This window comes from Chaetura pelagica, unplaced genomic scaffold (genome assembly GCF_000747805.2).
Source record: "Chaetura pelagica isolate M959 unplaced genomic scaffold, ChaPel_1.0 scaffold90, whole genome shotgun sequence".
Classification (NCBI taxonomy): domain Eukaryota; kingdom Metazoa; phylum Chordata; class Aves; order Apodiformes; family Apodidae; genus Chaetura; species Chaetura pelagica.
Window position 1 is genome coordinate 9,313,650 of NW_009953496.1, and position 23,262 is coordinate 9,336,911.

At 35.9% G+C, this 23,262-nt stretch overlaps 1 protein-coding gene across 1 annotated transcript in view; it reads left to right on the forward strand.

Moving 5' to 3' along the window:
- The window catches only part of MBOAT2 (membrane bound O-acyltransferase domain containing 2), a 95,243-nt gene extending 72,950 nt beyond the window's left edge, over positions 1-22,293 (forward strand). The window contains exons 7-14 of the mRNA XM_009999240.1: positions 4,155-4,209; positions 5,013-5,196; positions 11,339-11,531; positions 14,319-14,422; positions 14,769-14,833; positions 19,755-19,887; positions 20,980-21,131; positions 21,717-22,293. Coding sequence (XP_009997542.1) covers positions 4,155-4,209; positions 5,013-5,196; positions 11,339-11,531; positions 14,319-14,422; positions 14,769-14,833; positions 19,755-19,887; positions 20,980-21,131; positions 21,717-21,939 — 1,109 coding nt within the window. The 3' untranslated portion in view covers positions 21,940-22,293. The remainder of the gene's footprint in view (positions 1-4,154; positions 4,210-5,012; positions 5,197-11,338; positions 11,532-14,318; positions 14,423-14,768; positions 14,834-19,754; positions 19,888-20,979; positions 21,132-21,716) is intronic.
- The last annotated feature ends 969 nt before the right edge of the window (positions 22,294-23,262 follow it).

Consider the following 23,262-nt stretch of genomic DNA (forward strand, 5'->3'; position numbering starts at 1 on the left):
TTATTTTAAATAAATACCTACAAATAGAACAGACTTAACAGGCTGAATTGCTAAGTGTCACTTTGTAACCCCATGTAAGAGGAAACACACCCTGTTTTGGCCAACTTATTTTTGTGATTCAGTGGGTTTTTTGTTGTAGTGAGAGGCAGTCAGCTAAGAATGTTGTTTTGTGTATGAAAATAAAGGTCTCATGAATTCTGCATGCACCTTTCTGATTTCAAATAGGCGGTTTGTTGTTTGTAATTTTAAAAGTGTATTTGGGTGGTTGCTGTTGTGAAAGCATGCAAGAGAAAATGGAACAACTCCCAAGACAGAGAAATCTTTGCTTATATATGTAGAACTAACTACTCTTAAGGATTTTTGATAGGTCATCATGACCCAACTCTACTTTATAAATGCTGGTATTACAGCAAAAAAGTTTCAGCTGTGAAACCAAGAATGTTATTTTCTGATTTGTCTGTTAGTTATGTCAGTAAAACTGCCATGGTGTGGTGGTATGTGGGTGTGTATTTGTATCTTATATTTTTGGTAATTGATGCTCTCTTGGTCTAGATTTCTGCATTCCTTTTTCTTTAAATACTCCCTCTTGTGATAGTGACAGCATGGTCATTATTGTTCCGGTATCAGTTACCAAATCACCTTAATTACAGTACATGTCATTAGTGTTTAAAGGAATTATATTACTCTTCTAAGTCTTCAGGTGTTGTTTTGGGCCTTTGATTGCATGGCTCTCTGGATACCAAGACTTCTGATTTTTCTTGCTTTTTGTAGTTTCTTTGTAATTTTACTCATCTGGCATCTGTGTCTTGTTTGCTGTTGTTGCTGCCAATATGCTAGTAACAACTAAAATTGTTAGTATCTCTGTCTTCTTCAGGTCTTAAAATACTTTTAATTACAGCATACATTACAGTAGAGTCTGCGATATGATGTCCATGTTTAAGTCTTATTAATGTAATATAGTCTTTTGTCTAAGCATTATCAGTGAGTTATTGATTGGTCAGATTTCTTGCAAATACGAAGGTGGATGTATTGAAGCAGATGAACTGCAAAGCGGGGTTGTAAACATCGCATTATTGCAGTGAGAGTTGTCAAAATATGCCTTAATAAAGCATATGACAGAATATTAGTGTTTTTAGTTTAACGTTAGGATGTGGTCTCCTGAAGAGTAATGAAAAGATGCAACTTCGTCATGATCTAGACCATTGAGGATAAATTTTGTTACTGATTATTTACAAAATCCTTTTACCAATGAAGGAACGTAGGAGTTTTTCCTACTTGACAGATGAGAAAACTGAGTTACAGTTGCTGAGTGACCATATGATTTCACCTCTCTAACAAGTGTTCCAAAAAACCCATTTTTGTAGCAACTAAAAGCTGCAGCCATTGCAATAGTCATCTGCTTTAGGACAGGAGAAACGATTCTCATAATCCCCAGAGAAAAATTACTAAACTTCTTGAGTGCTGCTGAAGTGACGTTTCTTCATCTCCAACGTGTAGTAGGTTTGGAACAGCTATGACATATGAGGCCTCTCTTCCCATATGCAGATACATTATCTGGGAAATATTGAATGTACATGTATTAATTCATCTCATATAAGCATCAGTGTAAAAGCACCTTTTCCATGTGCACTTTCTGTGAGTTCAAAATTGTTAACAGTAGCTTCCTGAAAGCTTTCAAGAGTATGATAGAGGCAGATATCAGTGATTTCCTTCCTGTTATGTCCTATGCAGATGATAAATGGGCCTTCAAGGCTCTGACAAGACGTAAAAAAATACAGGAAAAGCCACTGGTCTGACCTGAAAAGAAGCTGCTGGCTGGAGAGAAATCTTAGTGAGATAGAGAAACGAAAAATTAATGGAGGCTGACTTGGATGTGGTGTGTTTGAGACAGCAAGTGTATTGCTCACCAGGTTATTTATCCCATAAGAGGCTTCTCACATATGTAACTTCAGCCCATTTTATATATGCCAATTCTTTCTTCCTCACCCCTTCAAATGTGTAAGGCATACTTCAGTGGTTAGATTTCTATTTAAGGTGTGAGGTTTTTTCCTGTTCTTTTGTACCATGTAAATGATGTGAAATCTTTCATTTGACTAACTACTTTTGGTTATTGGTTAGTCTGGCTTTATGCAAGTTCATTTGGACTTACTTGGTGCCTGCTTCCTCTTTCTGCATTAGGGATAAAATACTCATACGGAATATAACAGCCAAGGAGGCTCCTGCTCTGGTCAGTTTGCAGTGTATATACATTGTGAGAGACAGAAGGCCCTGTATGGGCTACTTCCCTAAAGTAATCATCTGTATGTTTCTATAGGAGTCTTTGTGTTAAGTTTGTGTTAAGAAGTTTAAAGTTTCACTACCTGAGAATTGTATTCTTATGGCCTTAAAGGTTAAAACACCTTTCACAATACTTCTCCCACAAAAGAGAATTGTTTCCAGTACTGTATCTAGGACAGTTAGTGTAGAAATCTTTGCTGTAGCACCAAGCAGAAGATGAAAAATAGAATGATGGGGAAGAGAAAGTGCCTGCATGAACTTGAGGGTGCAGCTTTGCCCTTTGGTTTCTTGCCTTGAGGGGTATGAATGGAGAAGACTTTCTACTGGGAAAAATCAGGACTGAGGAAGGTATTTTTCCAGGTCATATTGGAAGAGATGAGATGTCAGGTTGCCAACCCTCTATATTCTCAGCTTTGCTGAAGACTAAATGTGCAGTTTTTAAGTTTTAAATGTGCATAGGTCATGAAGACAACAGAGTTATGTTCTCTTTAGATAACAAGTATTTCCATGAATCATAGAATTAAATGTGGTTTGACTTCTCCCTCACCCCCTAATATTTTTTATCTTAAGCCTGAGTGATTTTGATAACTAAAAAAAACAAACCAAAAACTTTGACTCTAGTTAAAATTTTTCTTATGCTTGGACTAAAGATGAAGGCTCTCTTCTCTGGATTTGCTGGCATCAAGGGGTGGGGTTGAAAGCAGACTTTCCGTAAGTAGAGGAGAAGCTTCTATAGAGACACCTATTTTCATAAAGCACAACGGGATTTAATGTTGAGATTACTTCCACTCTTTCATCAAACTTGGTTAGAGATTGGCTGTTGGGTTTAGGCACTGCTAGGGAGGAAGGTAATTGAAGTGGGATTCTATAAACTTAATTTCCCTTGGTAATCTATGCTAATAAAAATACTTTATTTTCATACTTGTGATGGCAAAGAAAACTTTCAAATGTGAATCCCAGGGAATGGATGCACGTGTGAACGTCAGTGGAGAAGGAACTGAAGGGGTCATTTTGGCAAGCAGTGCTGGCTGCTATAAACCAGGGCTGTCTGAAGGAAGAAGCTCGGCTTCTTCTGTGCTCCTGAATTAGAGTATTTTATAATAATTTAAAGTGTTGAAGGTTGTATTTTTTTTGCTTTTTAATGGAAGTACAAAGTTGAAGCCTGTTTTTCAGGGATGGGCCACTGGCATTCCAGGAAGTGCTGTATATGGCAAGAAGGTAAATTCAGTCTGCTTGCCAAACTTAGTCTTGGCCTGCCCCCTTCTGCTAGCAGGGGTTGAGGCTACTCCTTACTGCTCATGAAAAAGGCCTTTTTAAGCACCTTGAAAAGCACCCTTTACTGTTGTCCCTGCTTCACTGGACCTTGTTTGCGACCTTTACTTGCAGCATGAAGGTGCCATTGAGGGGCAGTTTTAAATTGCTTAAATCCATCTCAGACTGTGTTCATGAAAAGTACAATGACTAGTGTAATGTCCCTGGGTTATTGCAATGTTGAAAGGGGTTTGAGGCTTGTCCAGTTTCCAGGACTGGGAATAAAGGGCTTTAAAACCTGCAGACTTTGAAATATTAGTGGATGTAAGGGAATTGTATTTGTCAACACTTACTACAAGGATTCTTAATGCTTACATGTGATTTCAGGTTTAGGCACTGTTGGATATAATTGAGGATATGAGAGTTTGTAATTTTGTCAACAGTAAGAATTGTTTGATCCAACTCCAGCAAAAATGTTATGTCACCTAATACCTCTGAAATTACTTCAGGACTTAAGTAGTTACATTGCAGCATGAAGCTTTCTCTACTGAATAAAGAAACTGCTAATTAATGTGTGGGGATTTAGCTTTTCTTTTATTTTTCCTTTTTCCTGTCCTCTTCCCTAGGAATGTTTCGGAAAAATGAAGATTTGACTCCATCACAGAGGTGCTTGGCTGTAAGGTAGGCTTTCAGACCTCTCTGAGAATCTAGTTTTGGGGGTTGGGAGAAGCTGGTGTTTTGTGTGCCCTGTGAAATTGCTGCCGTTCGTGTTCAAGATACAGAGTTTACAAACTTTTGTAAAATATATCCATGTTTTTTATATTTGTAGCTTAATTAAGACATATATTCTCCTGGAAAATACCACTAGGAGTAGATTTTGTACTCATTTAAGAAAGATATTCTAAGTTCTGTGCAGTCTATGCAAATTCTTGCTATATCAGACAGGAGACTTAAGTTAACGTTTATTACATATAAAAAGTAGCTGGTGAAGGACCATGCTTGTTTAGTTCTGGTTTTCAGTGTTTAACTTCCTTTCCTCCTTTCTTCATTCAGGAGACTTGAATAATGTGTTATCCTGGGCAAAACAGTCTTGACTTGAGGCATTTACCTTAATTGAAATTATTGACAGTTAACACAAACCTTTGTTTACTGCTTCAGTTACTGAGGGAAAAAAAGAAAACATAGACAGTTGAACAAACACTTAAGGACATACCCTTCCTTTTCCTTCCCCTGGTTCAGCTTCAGTCAAACACCCCTATTGGGCAAGGAGTCACCAGAGTTCAGGAGATCTGTATGAGAATGCTCAGTATGGATTGAAAAGAAATACCAAGCGCAAAATGTTTTAAGCTGTGATTACTGCTTTTCTACATGTGGTTTTTGCTGCAGTTAGACTGAGCAATAAGATGGAGTATGACTTTTCCTACTGTGGAAATTCTGTAGAACGACACATTCCATCTCACAAGTTGCTTGTCTTTGAATTACAGACGCATGCCAAGTCTACTGGAGTATTTAAGTTACAACTGTAATTTCATGGGTATCCTGGCAGGCCCGTTATGCTCTTACAAAGACTATATTACTTTCATTGAAGGCAGATCGTACCAACTGCAACAGTCTGAAGCAAATGGGAAGGAAGATACAAAGTATGAGCAAATGGATCCTTCTCCAAATGTAAGATGTATGACTTGCAGTGCTGATGCTTACATAATCATTGCATGAAAGGCTTGGTTTGCACTGTTCGTTTACAGGCATAACTTCTGAGCTGTATCTGGAGTTCATTCATCAACAGTATAGTTTCCTGTTCAAAAAGTTAAATACTTTTTTTTTTTAAGGCAGGTTTTCTCCATGGTTTCCAGTCTGGATCTTGTGGATATAAGCAGATTAAATTGGAGCTTCCTAACAAGCTTATATGGTAAAAAGCAATCTTTAAATTAAAATAGTTGATGCATGTTTCCTTCCAAGCATATATTGTGCATAAAAAAAGTCCTAGTAAAGATAAAGTGCACACTTTTTCATACGAAAGCTGATGAGACTGGAAAGTTCCAGCAAGGTTTCATGAACATTCTCAAGTTCTACTATTTTGTAATGTCTTCTTGCAGCAAGTAGAAAACGTTCATATTTAACAAGTTAAAAAACACTCATAGAAACAGTTTCATTTTTCTTGCTTGCTTTCACATAGAGAGGTATTAGAGATGGATTTTGATCTAAAGGTGTAAAATGGCTAGTGTGTACTAGCCTTACACTGTGACTAGTAATCCATGCAACATAGTTCTTTTTTTGTCTTTATTCCATTATTGGAAAAGAGACCACATACATACAGAAGAAAGTCCAGTTGTTAATTCCTTCCAAGAGATATTGTATGGCTTGAACTAAAATGAAAGGCTTCTGAATCTTGTTACTTTAAAAATGCTTAGGGTACTAAATATTATCTTTTCAGTCTTTTCATATTCTCTTAAATAGGAATATTTCAGACATTTAGATCTGTGTGTGCCTAAGGTAATTATAACCACACATAAAAAGCAGAATTATTATGGAGTCAACTGGAATACTCTTGCTAATTCTAGCACCAGTTGCCTGTTTTCTGCTTATCTTGTGGACCACCAACAGCTGCTGGAGCAGGTGAAGGTGTTCCCACATGGAGCTCCATGTCTGGTCCCACCACCTAGAGCTGCTACCATCCCTACAGCTGGGCTAACAGGGAGTGCTTCCCAGTCAGTTGTGTCATCTTCAACCACTTTCATCCTTTGAATGTGGATGTGGACCCTCTGCATAGTCCATTCTGTCCATCTTGTGTGGATGTAGTAACTTAGACCACCGGAACGTAAGGTACTGGCTGGAGGAAGATAATACTTTAAATTGCTTCAGATTTGACAAAGCACGTAAGCTCATAGAAGTGTCCTGTGGAGCCAGGAGACAGGAAGAGCAAAAGACACAAGAGAATTCCTTGCACAGATTGACACCTCAGAGTCTGTAGTCTGCATTGATGTATTGTATTGGCAAAGTTTGCAGACATATTTTTTTTCAACATTGTTTTGGCTTGATAAAGGCATCACATCTTATGTACTAAAATCCTATTTCTGTGGAAAAATATTGTGTAGTAAAGTCATTGCAGATAAATGGAACTAACCAAATCTGCCAGTCTTCTGGATATGCATCTGCTGATTGCCTGGTAGGAATTCCTAGCTTTTTACCACATAATCTTGCTAGTAATCTGAACACAGTCAATAGAAATAAATGTAAACCTATGATGGATTCTTCTTTCAGGTAAGTGTTTTTTCTTAAAATGAATTTCTCTTAAGATGCTTGAAACATTTTGCAATTTATGCTGCATTAGCTCTTGACATAAAAAAAAAAAAAAAAAAAGAGAGAAGCTGTCTTTGCTGTTGATGCCTCTTCTCAGCACTGGTGTTAGAGAAATCTGATTGCATTTTATAACACCACTGAGTATTGTGAGCTTTTGAAGACACATGGATAATACAATTCCACTGCATTTGCTGCATCAATTAAAATATTCATTGCCTTGTTCTAGAAGAATGTTTAAATACTATTAACTTCATATTAATACTTTCAATTTGTTTTTTGATTCTCATGTCATTATTTTAAGAAGAATAATTTGTTAGGTAACTCAAAAAAGAAAATGTAATGGGTATCAGCAAATGTTAATGTAGTATATGAAAAAAAAAACCCTCAGCTGAGTTACAGTAAGTTTCATTTCTTAAGTGTAATTACATAACCAAAGAAGTACATGCCAGCCTCCTTTTCTATTACTATATGTTGACTGCATGATGTTAACTTGGTTTAGTATTTTTGCTGTGTTTATTGCATGTTAAATGAATCAAGTCAACATAATAAAACCTATTTCTTATATCCCTCCTATTGTGCCTTTTTACAAGCTATCAATTGTTGGTGCTCAAAGTGGTGTCAACTCTCAGAAATTAATATCTGTCTTTGTAAGTTTCTTTTTATTATGGCTACCCTTAAAATACAAGATTCCTGTCAGCAGATACCTGCTTTCTTACTTATTATGCAGCCTCTTCCTACAGGTTATAAAGTTCTTGCTTAATTACCTGTATTTATTTTTTGCCTGAGGTGCTAACCTCCCCAAAGTAATATGCTTTAATATAGTTCAATATTATATCGTGATCCTTTTTAATTATCAACCAAGAACAAGTTCATTCAAATAACTTCTTAATGTTTCTGTTCTATTTTTGAATGTGTTTCTATATTATAAATGTTTACATAGTAATATAAAATTCCTAGGCTCAGTTAGTGTTTTACCTTTATTGGTTCAATTAGAAAGCTGTTCCTGAGCTCCATACCCTGATCAGGTGTCTAGCTTTCAACCTAATTATATTCCCGTCTTGTTATGCATGTTTTATTTTGTCCTGGCACTGTCTTCTAGCTTAAGTACCTTTTTTTGTTGCCAGTGTTGTCCATAGTTGATATTTTTATACAGGTATCCACAGTTTTTGTTCATCAGAACTAAATGAGCCAGGCCTTTCTACCTTTTTGTTGTAAAATAAATGGTGCGATTTGCATCGTATGAGGTCAAAGTTATCCTGCAACTTATGTTTTTTTAATTTCTTAACAGAACAGTTATTTTTATATGTTGAAAGCTATAAAGAGTGAATGAAATTGAACTTCAAACTTCTAAATTAGTTATGTCATTCTTGTAAAAACGGACCAACAGTCCTGTGAATATGCAGTCCAGTGATTACCCATTTATGCCTTGGCAAAGAATCTTATATAAGTAACCTAGTTAGTTAAGCAGTAGGAAGTGAATTAATGCTTTACTAAATGTGTTTCTATAGGTAGTTGAATTATAGATCACTTTAGTGTCAGGTGAAGACTTTTATTTCTGTGTACGTGTGTTCAAAACTTGAGCACTATAACTGTCAGGCTGGAGTTTAATAATCTCTTTAAACCAAACACATTATAATCTCTTGCTGAATTTGGTAGGTCCTGGATGTGGGTTCTGGGTCCTTTGCTTATCTTAGCAGTGCTAATGTGCATTGCACTGCCCTGTGGTCTGATCATTTGATCCAGCCTAAAACTAGTTAGTATATATATAAAAAAAACCAAACCAAAACACCAAACCAAACCAAAACCAAAACACCAAACAAACAAACAAACAAAAACAAACCAAAAAACCCCACAACCCCACTTTCCACAAAAAGTCTACTTTTTCACCTGGTTTGTCTAATCTGACTCACTGGAAGAGCAAAGAGTAAAAATTTGCAGCTAAGGTGAGGAGACAGAGCAGGACAGCTGCTTTGCCTACAGCCTCTATTTGGATTGTCCTTCAGAAACTCTGCTTAAACCAGTCCTGAAACTGCAGCTGCCAGTCTTTGTAGAGGCAGGAGATTATTTCCCTCAGTTTTTATTAAGGATACTAATATCCCTGGTACTGAACCCTGTAAAAGGTATCATCAGTGTGCTTGGTTGAGGTTCTGGGATTTATTAAATCTAAGTGTTTCTGCCAAAAAAATAATTGTAGCAATACATAATTTAAATACTTAATAAATGAATTAAAACACCTTCCTTCTTCAGTACTTTTCCTACAACTACAGATTGAAAACTGCTGAGTTTATTTTTTAAAAGTACAATGCATATAGGCAGAGCCCTGTATGAGTTCATTATCTTAAGATAAATTTTGTTGTAACTCTGATGCTATTCCTTAAAAGAAGGGCTTTCACCACTACAATTTAGTTAAAAACCTTCAAAGAGGTGCTAAGTGTATTTTTGGATTGAGTAGACAGATTAATGATTTCTATCTACCTATAGAAAAACTGGGAAATAATGGCAGTGGCAAAAAGCAGGCTTTTAAACAGAGATAACATGACTTCTAAACTGCATAAACTTGATAGAGATCTTCAGATGGAAGATGCCTACTTAGTATGTTTATGCTTTTATTTTAGGTTGCTTGTAATTGTTACCATCCTATAAATACTCTTTATTATGCTAAATTGAACATGACTTCAAGTTACAGGTTAGAGTTTGTTTCGAAATTTGGGTGGGGGTGGCTTTTGGTATTAACAAGTATCTAACTTCTACATGTGTCAGATGTTAAAAAAATTAAAGGTTCATTAGTTTTAATAATTGTTTTTATGAACATTAATTTCTATTCAAATTCCTGAAGAAGTTAAGCTGACTGAACTTTCCCTCTGCTCTGGCAAAGAGAGATTTGGGTTAGTAGTTGCTAGAAAAACAAAGGAACACTTCTAGAAAGTTTAATGCCCTTTACTTTGACCTCTTGTAAGAGAGCAAAATACTAAAATGAAGTTTAATAGAAAGCAAGTAAAAAGAAATAATTAAACATTAGCTTTAGCTGTTAATAGATAGTTGCTTCCTGAGTTATCCGGGTGGTTTGTTTAATTAGCTGCGTTTTCTGATCCTCTCTGAAGTACCTTCTGAGATAAGCCACATGAAAAATAGCAGTATTGAAAGCTACCATTACAGTTTTACAGCTTTTCCAATTCAAATGTTTTGTAAGGTTGTACCACTTCTTGCATCTATGTGACTGGGTGAATCTTTGGTACCCTGTGTGTCTGGAAGAAATCTGTGTTTTCAGTTGGGGCACTTAAAGCTCCATTCTGTACTGTGGAACAGGATTACTCTTTATTTATGTGAAGCTGCAGTCTTAATTGAAGCAGGACGTTACCATTAAAACTTTGGGCAGGTATACTGGAAGCAGGATGGACAGAAAAAGGATTCAGGTTATCTTTTTGTTCTGATGCTTCAAAGAAAAATAGTTAGATCTGTTGTGTTTTTGCCAAGTTTAGTGTCTGTAAAATTGTAATGTAAATTAAAACAGTAATGTTTAAATTTAAATATTGAGATTACTTACAATCAGAACTTGAAAATTACATATAAATGAACTAGATTTCAAACTTCTCTTTTGTAGGTGCTTAGTTAGTGTGTTACTTCAGGAAGTTGCACAGATACGTGTGTTACTTCAGGAAACTGCACAGAACGTGGTAACTGCCCTTAGGATGTGGATTAGACCAGAGACTTAAAGCAGTGGATGTCATGCATTATTGCTCTCTATGTTTTGTAATGGAACCTTGGAAATGTTTTCTTAAAAATACATACTCCTTACTATGGTAGTTGTAGTAACACTGAATTTTTACAAAATCTGAGTCCAGTTCATACCCGAACAACGTATTTTTACATGTCTGTGAGCATATTATTTGACCCCTTACAGCTTGATCACTCTAGTTGGAAAACAGGTCTATATAGAACTGAGGTATTTGGGCTGAAAATTAAAAAAATATTTCAGTATTTTAGTTGGTTTAGAATTTAGGTATTTCAGTAATCTAATAGAGATGATTGATATATTGAGTTGGGCATCAATTTAACACCTGCATTATACCAAAGATTACTGAACATTAATGGAAGCTTTGCCATTGTTTTTGGAATCTCTGTACTGTACTTACCTTGTCCAAGATTTTATGCTTTATACTGTGATGTCTTAACATCTTACCTGCTTCAGTAATTTGGCAATGGAATAAGAAAAAAACTGGAGTTGCAGAAGGTGTTCCCATTATCAAGAGGGTTTTTGGAGGCTCACTGTAGTCAGATTGGATTTGCTCTGTTTGCCACAAGAAGAGGTGCTCACAGCTTAATACAGATAATATTCCTTCAACCTTCTTAAAATGTTACGTATTACTTTAAAGTTTGTAGTATATGTTACTGAAAAGGTGACGTGTATGCTGTGTGACATGCTTAGGGAAGGAAGATTATAACTTGCTTTTGTTTCCAGAAGATTAACAACAAATGAAGCTTACAAAGTCTTCCATTTTAAACTTTTCAGATAGCTGTGGCACAGAAACTTTTAATCTGTGGACTGTCCTTACTCTTCCACATGACTATTACAAAAACTTTGCCTGTGGAATACAACATTGATGACAACTTCAGAGCTACAGCATCATGGCCTGTACGGTTTTTCTACCTATACGTGTCTCTTATGGCTGCCAGACCCAAGTATTATTTTGCATGGACTCTGGGTACGTATATACACATTAAAAAAAAATAGATAAAAGAAAGTGTAGGTATTGAGTTTCATTTTGGATGCTGCACACTATGTATTAAAAAGTGACAGTGCCCTCTTGAGGCCTTAGGAAAACATAATTACATTGAAGTATTTTGAGGTGTTGTTAAAGTGTATTGATTGGTGTCTCTGAGTAACAAATCTTACCATAAATCTAAACACAATGTTGTGACAGTGTTGCAAATGAGATGGTGGGCTTTTGAGTGAAACGTAAGTTTTTTGGAGAGTGGTAGTGTTTCTATGAGCACTGACTTTGGTTTTTAAAAATTGAAGTCTAATGTACAATCTCTGATTTTGATTTTTATTTTTTTGATACCTTGATTTTTTTCATATCTGAAAAGTTATTCTAAGCCTCCTTCTGTGGTGAGTTATCACTAATTTGCTTGATGTTATTCAAGTATGATGGAAAAATTAATATATTGAAATTCAGATACAGTGCTGTTAACAGTGGGTGGCATTCACTGTAGTGTTTTCAGGATTTGATGTGTGACACTTCAGTTTTAGTCTTTATTTACTAAAAGTTGTAATAACTGATGATATAAGACCCACAATCACTGATTTAAGACACGCTGAATAGGTGATGCAGTTTAAAGAAGGTTTTGCCTTTGACTTAATAATGTTTGAAAAAAACAACACATACAACAGCAAAATGCTCTATTTATATAAGCTGACATCTTGAAAATGGCTCATAAAACAGGTTTCATCAGCTTCCTCCTCCTCTCCAGTTTTACATATTTGTTTCATAATTCTTTTGAGAGGGAATCTGTGGGAAACAATGCAATAAAGAAAGCTTTAGTGTGGCAGAACAGCATGACTCATTTACAGCTGCTGGTTTCATTCCTGGTCAATGAATGAAGTGCTTTCAGCTTGTCTGGATATAGTAATTCTGGATCTTGTTGTGGAATGAAATAATTTTGAATTTTCTCTTATGCTCCAGTATCATAATCTGCAAGGAGTAGGAGTCATCTAAAAAATTAATAATCTTTGTTGTTTTTTTCCCTGTAATACTTCAGATAGATTTCTCCTGATGCACTTGCTAGCAGTGTAGAGCTAGCATTCCTTTGGTAAAATACTGAATAAAATAAGTTATATCAATTCTGTACTTTCAGTTTGCTAAATAGCTTTTTTTTAATCTTTGTTCCACTTTATTTCATCTAACCTAACAGTATAAATAGAATGTGAAGGATCCTTAACAGTTTTACTGGATGGTATGATTTTGAGTTGTACATTACTGTTCTTTGCACTTCAGAAAAAAATGAAAATGAACACTTAATACAATGCAAGTTGATAAAATGAGTACTTACTCTAGCCATAGTCTTTGTACTCTGGCTAGCAAGAGATTGTAGAATTCATGCTTTCAGCCATTTCTAATTGAGCATTAAATCATTGTCTAATGTTTGAAGCTGGCATCAGTGATACCAGATGTGTAGCAGTGAATTTTGTTGCCTTCAAAGCTAAAATTATCATTGATGAGTATCTTCCAGACTGGTAGATAACTGGCGAAACTGGATTTCTAGAACAGAACTCATTCAGTCAGTAGTTTCTTTTAGTTTAAAAATACACTGGATTAATACCTTGTGAAAGTTGTTAAGTAGAAAGGAAAATAAAAACGAGATTAATCTCTCTTACATGTTACTACTGTAGAAAATAAATTTTGTTTAATATTGTAATACAAGCTGAGCAAATGAGCTTGCCTTTCTAACTGTGATTTAAAACATGACCATCTAATTAGTGTTTTATATGAATACAGAGCTAACAGAAGGCTCATGCCCTGTAACTAAGGCATGAGGTCTGCGTTGCTTCTGCAGAGCCTTTTGCCTACCTTGCATCAAATTTCTCAGGACTCCTCTGAACTGAGAGAGGAGCCCATAGTCGCTTATTTATCCACATAAGTGGATACATGTTTTGATTCATATCTCATGGATGTACATCTGTGCAAGCAAGCACCTGGCTCAAGAGAGGCAGTATTTGGAAAAAAACCTTGTTTCCTTTCCATGGCCATCCAAATTTGAGAAGTACCACTGAGGAATTTTTAGTGTCAGGGCTAACAAAGCTAAGCAAAAGGTGATGACTTGTCTTGTCCTGCATAGTCCAGGTGACGGTAGCAGCTTTTTCTCCTTGGGAATTATTTGACCTTTGACAACACGTGGCATTCAGAAGTGTTGTTAACAATGGCCAAGTGCCATTAGTGGAAATCTGACAAACTCTGAATTGCTTAGTACATGACTGTTATATTCTGCTAGGGTTGCACTGCTCTGTGTGGTGCTGTAAATATGCACCTGCTGGAAGTGAATTGTGCAGTTTTATTTGTATGCTTTAAACGTCACTGTTGCTGCATAATGAAGACCAGAGACAAGCATCTTCATGTTGTGCTGCTGTCACAAATCATTACAACCAGCCACTGTTTCATGGTCTTGATGCATATAATTGAGATTATTTTTCTGTCAAATTGCTCGAGCAAGTCTAAGTAGATGGTATGAGGAAGGGAGGACATCTGTACTGTGAAGTCCATAGTGCTGCCTTTCATTCTTTCGCTTTAGTAACAGTTTTTAATTGGAAACTGGTGTGTTGCTTGGATTATTTTTTGTTTGTTCAAGTGTCTTAATACAGGGATCCTCAGTATTTAAAAATATATGGCTGTGAAAAATGTGATAAATATTTTGAACAAACTACATGTTGTGTGATGTACAATTTGTAATACAGGCAGGTTGTAATTCACTTGATTCTTTTTGTTTCATTGCAGCAGATGCAATTAATAATGCAGCAGGTTTTGGTTTTAGAGGCTATGATAAAAATGGAGTTACACACTGGGATCTAATATCAAATCTGAGGATCCAGCAAATAGAGGTTTGTTCATGGTTCTTTCAAATAAAATACATGGCCACGTAAGTAGTTGCTTGTAAATTCAGTAACTTTTCTGAAGCATTTTGTCCATCAGGATAGTGAATAATATGTTGTAAGTCAGAAATTACATGTTCACACCCTTAGGAAAGGATGGAAGATAGTCTGTTTTGAGTATGTTCTACTTGTCAGTTGAGATCCAAAATATTTTGTGGTGATAAGTAGTTGAGTAAATACATTATTCACCTCATCACAAAGTAGGGTGTTTTTTCACGGCTTAAATGTCATAATTCTGAAATATTTTGTAACATTTTATAATTCTGGAAGTAACTAATTTGTTTTTACTTCACAGTTTTCTACAAGTTTCAAGATGTTTCTTGATAACTGGAATATCCAAACAGCGCTTTGGCTTAAAAGGTATTTCTTTCCTAAAGGAAAGCTTTTCTCTAATGAAGTTTCTTAGCTGAATATGTCTTTGAAGATAACATAACATTTAAAGCTAAACCCCACAAAATGGTACGGTTGTTTAGCAACTGCATGGAACATTTGTGTTGAATTAAAGCCTCTGAATGTAGCACTTCTTTCTTAGTGTAGTGTCAGGTAGTGATAGAAACTGTTCTTCACTGGTCATAGGGAACATTAAAGTATTAATCTGTGGATGGGTTTATTTTTTTCCTCTCTTGGTATTCAAAGCAGTGCATGTTGAGAAGAGCAGTAGGCAAGATACACATTTGGCTGTGGATTTTAATTTTTTTGTGGTTTTTTTGGATTTTTTTTAGCCACAAATTGATACAGAAACTTCCATACATTCTGTGAGAGAACTTCATGCACTCCTTGCTTAATGAGTGTGTGGCAAATAGCAAACCCTACAATTTGTTATCAAAAAAGAAAAAAAAAACACTTTTTTCCTTATCTGGGAAATGGGTGTAGTGCTTTTACTACTTTTTTGTAGTACTAGAGAGTAAAAAGTGTTCTTGAGTAGTACATGAATGTTGTTTCCCCTCTCTCAGTCTCTGCGTAGTTGATCTTTATTCTAAGATGGCTGGCAACAGGATGTTGCTTCCATCAAATTTCTGTATACTATATTCTCTTTCTTCCTTAATTTCTTCCCTAAATATTTTTCTAACCCGATTAAAAATAGAAATTGAAATTTATGTGATTAGTTTGGTTGGCTTAATAGGCAATAAAATCTATGGCTAGGACACCCACTAAGGAAGAATTGCATGTTTACAGGTATTGAAATGTATAATTTAATAAAGCAATAAGCTAATTTAAAATGTATTTTAATTTAGTTAGACAACAGTGCTTTGTCAGTATAAAAACTTTAAAAAGAGAATGTTGTGTTCCAGCAAGTTTTCAAAGCTCCTAAATTGAACGGTGTTAGACTAAAACTCCTTTTACTGGAGATGACTATGACTTCTGTTAGGAACTGAAATTTAAAAATGCAAGTCAATTGTTCAGATGTGAAGAAAACTTACAGCATCTCATTTAATTTTAAGAACAATTAAGCTCAACTTAAGAGCAATTTATTGCTCTTAACTTAAGAACAGTTGTAGAAGAATCTTTGAGGGTACTCTAAATGCATATAGATTCTGCCACAGTGAAAGGGAGTTGGGTGGATATTTTCTTAAAGATTTGTTCTGAGTGAGAGATTGTTTTAATTATTACATATGAGGCATAAATATTGGTCCAGACTATGTATTATATTACTGATAATTTGATTAGTTGCAGTGTTTGAATAGAGAACAAGCTCATGTAGTACTTTAAACATCCACTTTTAATACCTCACGTGTTTATTATTTATGGAAGTATCTAAGATATGAGACATTTATCTTTCATGAAGTGCACAGATAGCAGAAATCAGCATTCATTCTGCTCTCTTCTGTTGCTATTGGAAGAGGAACTGAACTTAGACCCTGATTGTGTGTAAAAACAAACACTTTGTAATAAAACAATTATCCATCTATAGATCATAAAAAAGCTTAATAAATGTTTAATGTGGATCACAAAATACAGTAGCTCAAAGGAATTCTCGTTACAAGCATACGAGTTAAAATATATATTTTTATAGTAGGATATATCAACAATATTTGTCAAGTTTTGTGACTGAGGAAGCTGTTAAGTTCCCCTTCAGCCTGTTCACTGTTTTTTTCCAAAGGAAACATCTAATTCCTTTTATCTTTGGTCATGTTTGCAAAACCTCTGTGGTTCTTGCTGCTGTCTTCTGACTTCTTCCCAAACTTTGTGTTGTTCTACAGTTGATGTAGAACTTCTGCTAAGACCTTCGAGGTCTTTCCCTGGCTTGTTACAGTCAGACTTGAATGCTTTGAGTGGATTAATTACACCCCCCCCCCTTTTTTTTTTTTTTTTTTTTTTTTTTACCCATTTATATCTGTCTATTTCTGCAGCAGCGATCTAGTGTTGATTCATGCTCAGCTGATACTGAGTGTTTCATACTGTTGTTTCATATTCATGCTCAGCTATACTTTTTCAGTAATGTTAAATGGATGGGTACTGTTTTCTGTATTCCAATTTCTTCTTAAATGTTCTAGACTTTGGACTTCATCTGGTTGATGTCAGAATATCATCCCCCCTTTTTTTTTTTTTTTCCTTTAGGATCACAGTATTATATCTGTCTATTTCTGCAGCAGCGATCTAGTGTTGATTCATGCTCAGCTGATACTGAGTGTTTCATACTGTTGTTTCATATTCATGCTCAGCTATACTTTTTCAGTAATGTTAAATGGATGGGTACTGTTTTCTGTATTCCAATTTCTTCTTAAATGTTCTAGACTTTGGACTTCATCTGGTTGATGTCAGAATATCATTCAAGTCAGACAAGATAATTTTGGATTCTAGTGCTCTATCTGTTAAGAAGACAACACGAATCTCCTTCATTCCTTCCCCCCCCCAAAAAAAAGGGAAGGGAAGGTGGAAATACACACTTCTCAGTCTACCACCCAGGCTACCAAGCTAGTAATGAAAGTATAGAACGAGATCAAGAGGAGTACGTTGCTGAACAACTGATGCATCTTCCCACTTCTAGACCAACTCATAGATAACCTGAACCACCCATATTTGAATAGGTGTTGTCCATATTTCCTTGGTTTCCTGTTAGGAATGTCAAGTGAAGCATTTCAACATTATTTATTATTGACAAATCCATCAAGGAATTTTTAAGCTTGCTTTTAACTCCATGAAACTGTAGCCTCATTTTTTTTCTACTATGTATCTTACCTGACTTGCATTGATATAGCTGAAATTTCATTAGTTAATTTAGGTTTTGTTAATTCCTGAATGCTTTGCAGGACAAAATCTGCTTAAAGTAGTTTAAAACAAGGAAAGATTGAAGCCATTTATCAATTTATTAACAAGACATAATTAGCCACCAGTCAGTGAAATACTCATTCAGAGTAATTATGTTTTGTAAGTGCTTAGTGTTGTGGCTTAATAAACAAATTTCTAAACACTATTCTGTAACTAATCCCTAAGAGTCTAAAAGAAACACATGTGCAAACTACATCTCCCCTCCCAGGAACATGTGGGTTACAAAACCACACCTTCCTCTGGAAGCCTGGGCCCTCTCTGCTTTGTGAGCTGCCTGTGGGAGAGGTGGGCTCCAGCCCTGCATGGGCCTGCTGATTCACATGGGGGTTAGGAGAGTGTGCCTCAGGTTCACGTGCTTGCAGCTGGTAGGGATGAGTTACTGCTCCCTGTGCATGACATCCTGCTGGGACAGCCCCCTAGCTGGATGCAGGCTGCTTGGTATCTACCAGGAAGGACGCTCTCTGTTGGTGAAGTGGCATCTGGCAATGTCAAACAAGGTTTTGATGACTAGTTTTTTGCTCTGAGGCATCACCCTGAAGTGCTACATTTTTTTCTAGTGCTTTTCCACTTTCTAGGCTGATGCCTTTGTTTCAAAAGTCTCTTTGAAATTCCTAGTTATTGTTTAGTCAGGCCAACATTGCTTTCCTCTTTAAGGTGATCTATTGTGGGCAGATGTCCTCAGATAGTCTTGTGTATCATGCATACACACACCTGTGCCCTACCTAGGTCCATGTTCTTATCTGAATGGGCATTCTTAGGGAAGCCCTTTGGTAAGGGGAGGGGGCTCTGCTGCTACCCTGCACTGGGGACCTCATAAGATGAAACTTACCACACCCTTTTGACTGGAATAAACTAAATTTAGCAAAATGCATTTTTTCTCTCTCTCTATTCAGATCCTGCCTTTTTACCTTCTGCTCTTTAACACTGGCTGTAAGATTTGGTCTCAGCTATCTATTTTATATACAGAAGTTGTAGTAGTTAACATTACCAATGAATGGTTTGCCTGCCCCCCCATCATTAGCTTGTCTTCCTCTTTGACTAGTAGATGTGCATTCTTCTATCTCTCTCTGTTACTTCCGATGTGTTTATAAAACCTTTTTACATATTGGTGTCTATGGCTTTTTTTCAGTTGAAACTCACTCTTGTATGTTAGCCTTAGATTTGTGTTCATGCATGCTTGTGCTGTTTATTTTGGCTTCACGTTAGTGTGTATCTGTTTCCATATTTCCTATTGCTTTTTGGTTTTCAGATCATTAAAGAACTCTTGATGAAGCCATATCAGGACCTTACCATGTTTCCTATCATTCTTCCACATCATGATGGTTTGTCATTGTGTCATTTAATGTTATCTGGAAAGTACTTTTCTTGGATTCCTGTTTCCCTTCTTCCTTCTAGGATTCTGTAGTATAGGACCTTGCCTAATAATTCAGGGTCTCAATTTTTTAAATAGCAGATTTCAGCACTCTCCTTATTTGATATTTTCACATCCCTAGGGTCATTAATTATAATTTCATCATCATGCTCACCTAATTGCCATACACAGACACATTTTCAACTGTAGTCTCTCTATTACTCAAAACTGAAGTTAGTTACTACTTTTCCTCTTCTCCTATAAGCTGTGTTCATTTTATGAAAAATACATATCTGTCTCATTGCAAGAGTTTGTGCCTTCCAGTGTAGCTTTTCAAACACATTCTTGGATGGCTCAAGATGCATTATTAACACCAACACCCTTTTTTGGACACTTCTGTATCACGTCACTATAAATAAGTACCATGTGTGAGGGCACTGAGCATAGGTTAGCAATGAGGGGTTAAATCAGGAGCTGTGAATAGCTTTATTTTCTGGAAGGCATAATATAGAGGCAACATTATTCAATAATTGTAAACCGCAGTTGCTTTGCAAATGATGTATTGGAGATGAAACTATTAAAAGTATAAATGATAACTGTGAATATTGTTGGTGAGCTGTGTCTCATGTTGCTTATCTTTAATTGTCTTTGACTTGCTAGAGTGTGCTATGAGCGAGCCACCTTCAGCCCTACGATCCAAACCTTCATCCTCTCTGCCATTTGGCATGGGGTTTACCCAGGATATTATTTAACATTTTTAACAGGAGTACTAATGACACTAGCAGCACGAGCTGTAAGTACCAACCAAGTACCTTCTTAAATAATAAGTAGTTCTGTAAAGGAAAACTATGTTCTGTAGTGCAAAGATGCAATTGACAGTTAATAAACAATCTATTTGATAGTTTTGTACATTTTTACTTATGAGAGTAGTGTGGCTGTAGAAACAAGCATAACTATGCACAGCCTTTTACATCTTTGTAGCATATCTTTTGTGGATGTGTTTTCTCTGCATTAACTGATCATGTATATTATTATGCCATGGTAAACAAGATGTTGTCATCTAAGATAATTTTGAAAAACTTTATCACTCATTATCAGTAGTTTAAAATTTGGAGGTCAGTGCTATTTATTTGAGTCTGTCCTGCTCCCAAATATCTGCCCAGTACTATTGTAAAGATGGTACCTAAAGAATGTTCCCCCTTGACCAGCAGATAAACATTTCTATTTCTACTCAAAGTTGGCTAACCAGCAGTGCAGTCACATTAACAAGCTTTTACAGCTGCTATTCAGCTCCATATGGAACCAGCAAACCTGCCAAGAAATCTCTCAGTCCTGCTTGAGTAAGAACAGAGGCAGGTTTATCAGTTACTCAAGGGGAAAGAGGAACAAACAAAATTAGCTGTCAGCTCAGAGCAGAATAACAGACTGCTTTTCTGTCAAAAGAAACGAGAATGAGAAATGAAGCAGATTGCTCTTTTTTTGCTATAATAGTTAGGGGAAGGTGGTACTTCAGATTTAGATTGTTATTAACAGTAATAAAACAGATGCTCCTTCTCCGTCTTCACAAAGATGTGGGTATAGTCCTTGTTTGACAGAACTGACACCTTTCTTTACAATAGATATAGCTTCCTCTCCTTTCCAGACTTTGTCACTGTGAACTTTTGACATTAATCAGCCAGGGACTGGTGCAAAAGCCAAGGTTCAGGGACAGTTCACAGGTAAAAGTTGTTGTGTTCTCTCTGCAAGGTGAGTCCAGTCTACCAGAGTGCTCACTGTAGCATTTAAATTAATCTTATGAATTACATGGTAGTGCAACAAAGGGTGTACAATAAAATAACTCTTAAAGTTTATTTTTAAACTAACTTACTACTACTGGATTTTTCAGATAAGAAACAATATCAGACACTATTTTGTTGAATCTCCTGCTGTTAAACTATGTTATGATATTATAACATGGATGGCAACTCAAGTAGCAATAAGTTACACAGTTGTGCCATTTGTACTGCTCTCTGTAAAACCCTCTTTCACCTTTTACAGGTAAGCACATTCTACTTGTTCCCTTTTTCTTTCTTTACTTGGAGGAGAAGTAATTTCTGTGGCTTAAGGTTTCTGAAGGTTTATCTATGATAATTGTGAGATTTGTTAGCTGAGCAAACTGTATTTCTGTTCTAGTGCTCAAACATAGTTTGTGTTGCGTTTGAGAAATCTTAGTGATCTTGTTTTCCTATCATAATAGACTTCTCTTTCCTGGGGCAAGGAAAAACAAAAAAAAGCAACCAAAAACAAAACCAGAGGGTGCACTTGAAATCACTAAATGCACTTGAAGTATTTTATAGCAAGATAAGAAAATGTCTTTCCAAAAGTAACTTTTATGAAAAATAGTTGAAAGCAGACTTGTCTTCAGTTTACATCTCTGTTACAGCACCAAGTACTGTGGGGGAAGACTTCGTTTCCATTTTCCCCCTTACTACTTTTGTTAAAAGGGATATGTTAATGTCTTCCTTATTTAAATATCTTCTATACAAAGTACTGCCTACCAGTATGTTTTGACAGCTTATTCCTTAAGCATGCTCTAAGAGTGGTCAGAGTAACACTGAATTATTATTTTTGTTTGTTTTTTAGCTCCTGCTATTTCTGTCTTCATATTGCCAGCATCCTGGTCTTGTTGGTATTTCCACTGAAAAGAACTCAAAAAGGAAGTAAAAAGCATGAAAGCATCCAGCCCATGTGGTCCAAAAAATTAGAAGAAGAAAATCTTTTGCAAAAGAACAGTTATTCCACAACAAATAATAGTTTCAGTCAGAAACAAGAAATAACCTGCAGATATCAAGCGTTAAAACAGTGATTGAGGAAATACTATGATGAATATATTTTGTATGTTTTCGGAAACCCATTTTTAGCACCTTTTCAAGGGGTTTGTATTTGTTTGCAAAGATGTTTAGTAAGAAAAGAATGCATTACCTAGGAAAACCACATACAATAGCAAGACTGGAAACAAAACAAATTAACCCCTCCCATGCCATGTCCCTGTGGGTCACGCCTTATATGAAGAAATTACCATTATTTCAATGGGCACTCAGGACTTGCAACGTATGTCCACAGGGTCCTATGTGTGCCCTTTGCTGAATGTACGTTGTGTATCCCAAGGCACTGATGGGGTGGAATGAAATTGTGTCAATCTAGGATTAACAAATGGAAAAGAATTTTTCCAAACTAATGACTTGCCTTAAACCCTCTATTTACTGAAATACTGTTTCTAAGTGGGTATTTTCAAGTTTGATTTTATGTGGAAAGTGTATTTCAAATATATAATACCATATGCTATAAAGAAGCTCAATGTAGGAAATGGAAAGTCACTAGAAGGCTTTTGAATTTTTAAAAGGGCATTGCAATAAGCCTCTCAGTATCTGGAGGGTTTTCTTGAAGTATCTCAAACTACTACAGTACATTATGGAACTGTAAGCATTACTGATGCCAAACTATAGTTTCTTTGATAAAGAGTATAACTACACATAGCCCTTCTGAATGGATTAAATAAATAAATAAACACAAAAAACCCACACAACACCAGAAGGTTCACCTTTTCCAGGGCTTGGTAGCTAATCTAGGTTTCTGTTTTCTTTGAAGTACCTAAAAACAATAAAAAAACCCAACACTGCCAGGTGGGCTTTGTGGCTAGAGAAGGAATGGCAGCTGTAGGACACAGAAGACAATGTGAAAGCATCAGGATTTCAATGGAAGTGCATTTTTACCCTTAAATACCAGAAATAATTGGTTTAGAATAGAACTCTTTTCCAAAAAATTATTAATGCTTAAAATTGTTTTGAATTTTCAGGCATACAGTAGTTAGTTGACGATGCTTTCAGTATAAAACAGCAAAACATTACCTTGAGCTCCAGTGCACAGGTAGTCAAACATGAAATTACTGCCATAACAATTTTCTGTATGCTTGATAATTGATGTCCTTTTATCCAAAGGAGTACACGAATCTGAAGAAAAGCTTTTTCTTTAAATTAGAATTTTAGATGCAAAATTCACATCATATTTGTGGGTAACATAATGAAAGAAAGAAATCCTTCTGACTGACTGAATTATGGAAGGGTGTCAAGGGAATAATGCAGTGATTATATCTATCCCAGACCATTTTTTGTTATGATGGTCCCTGTTA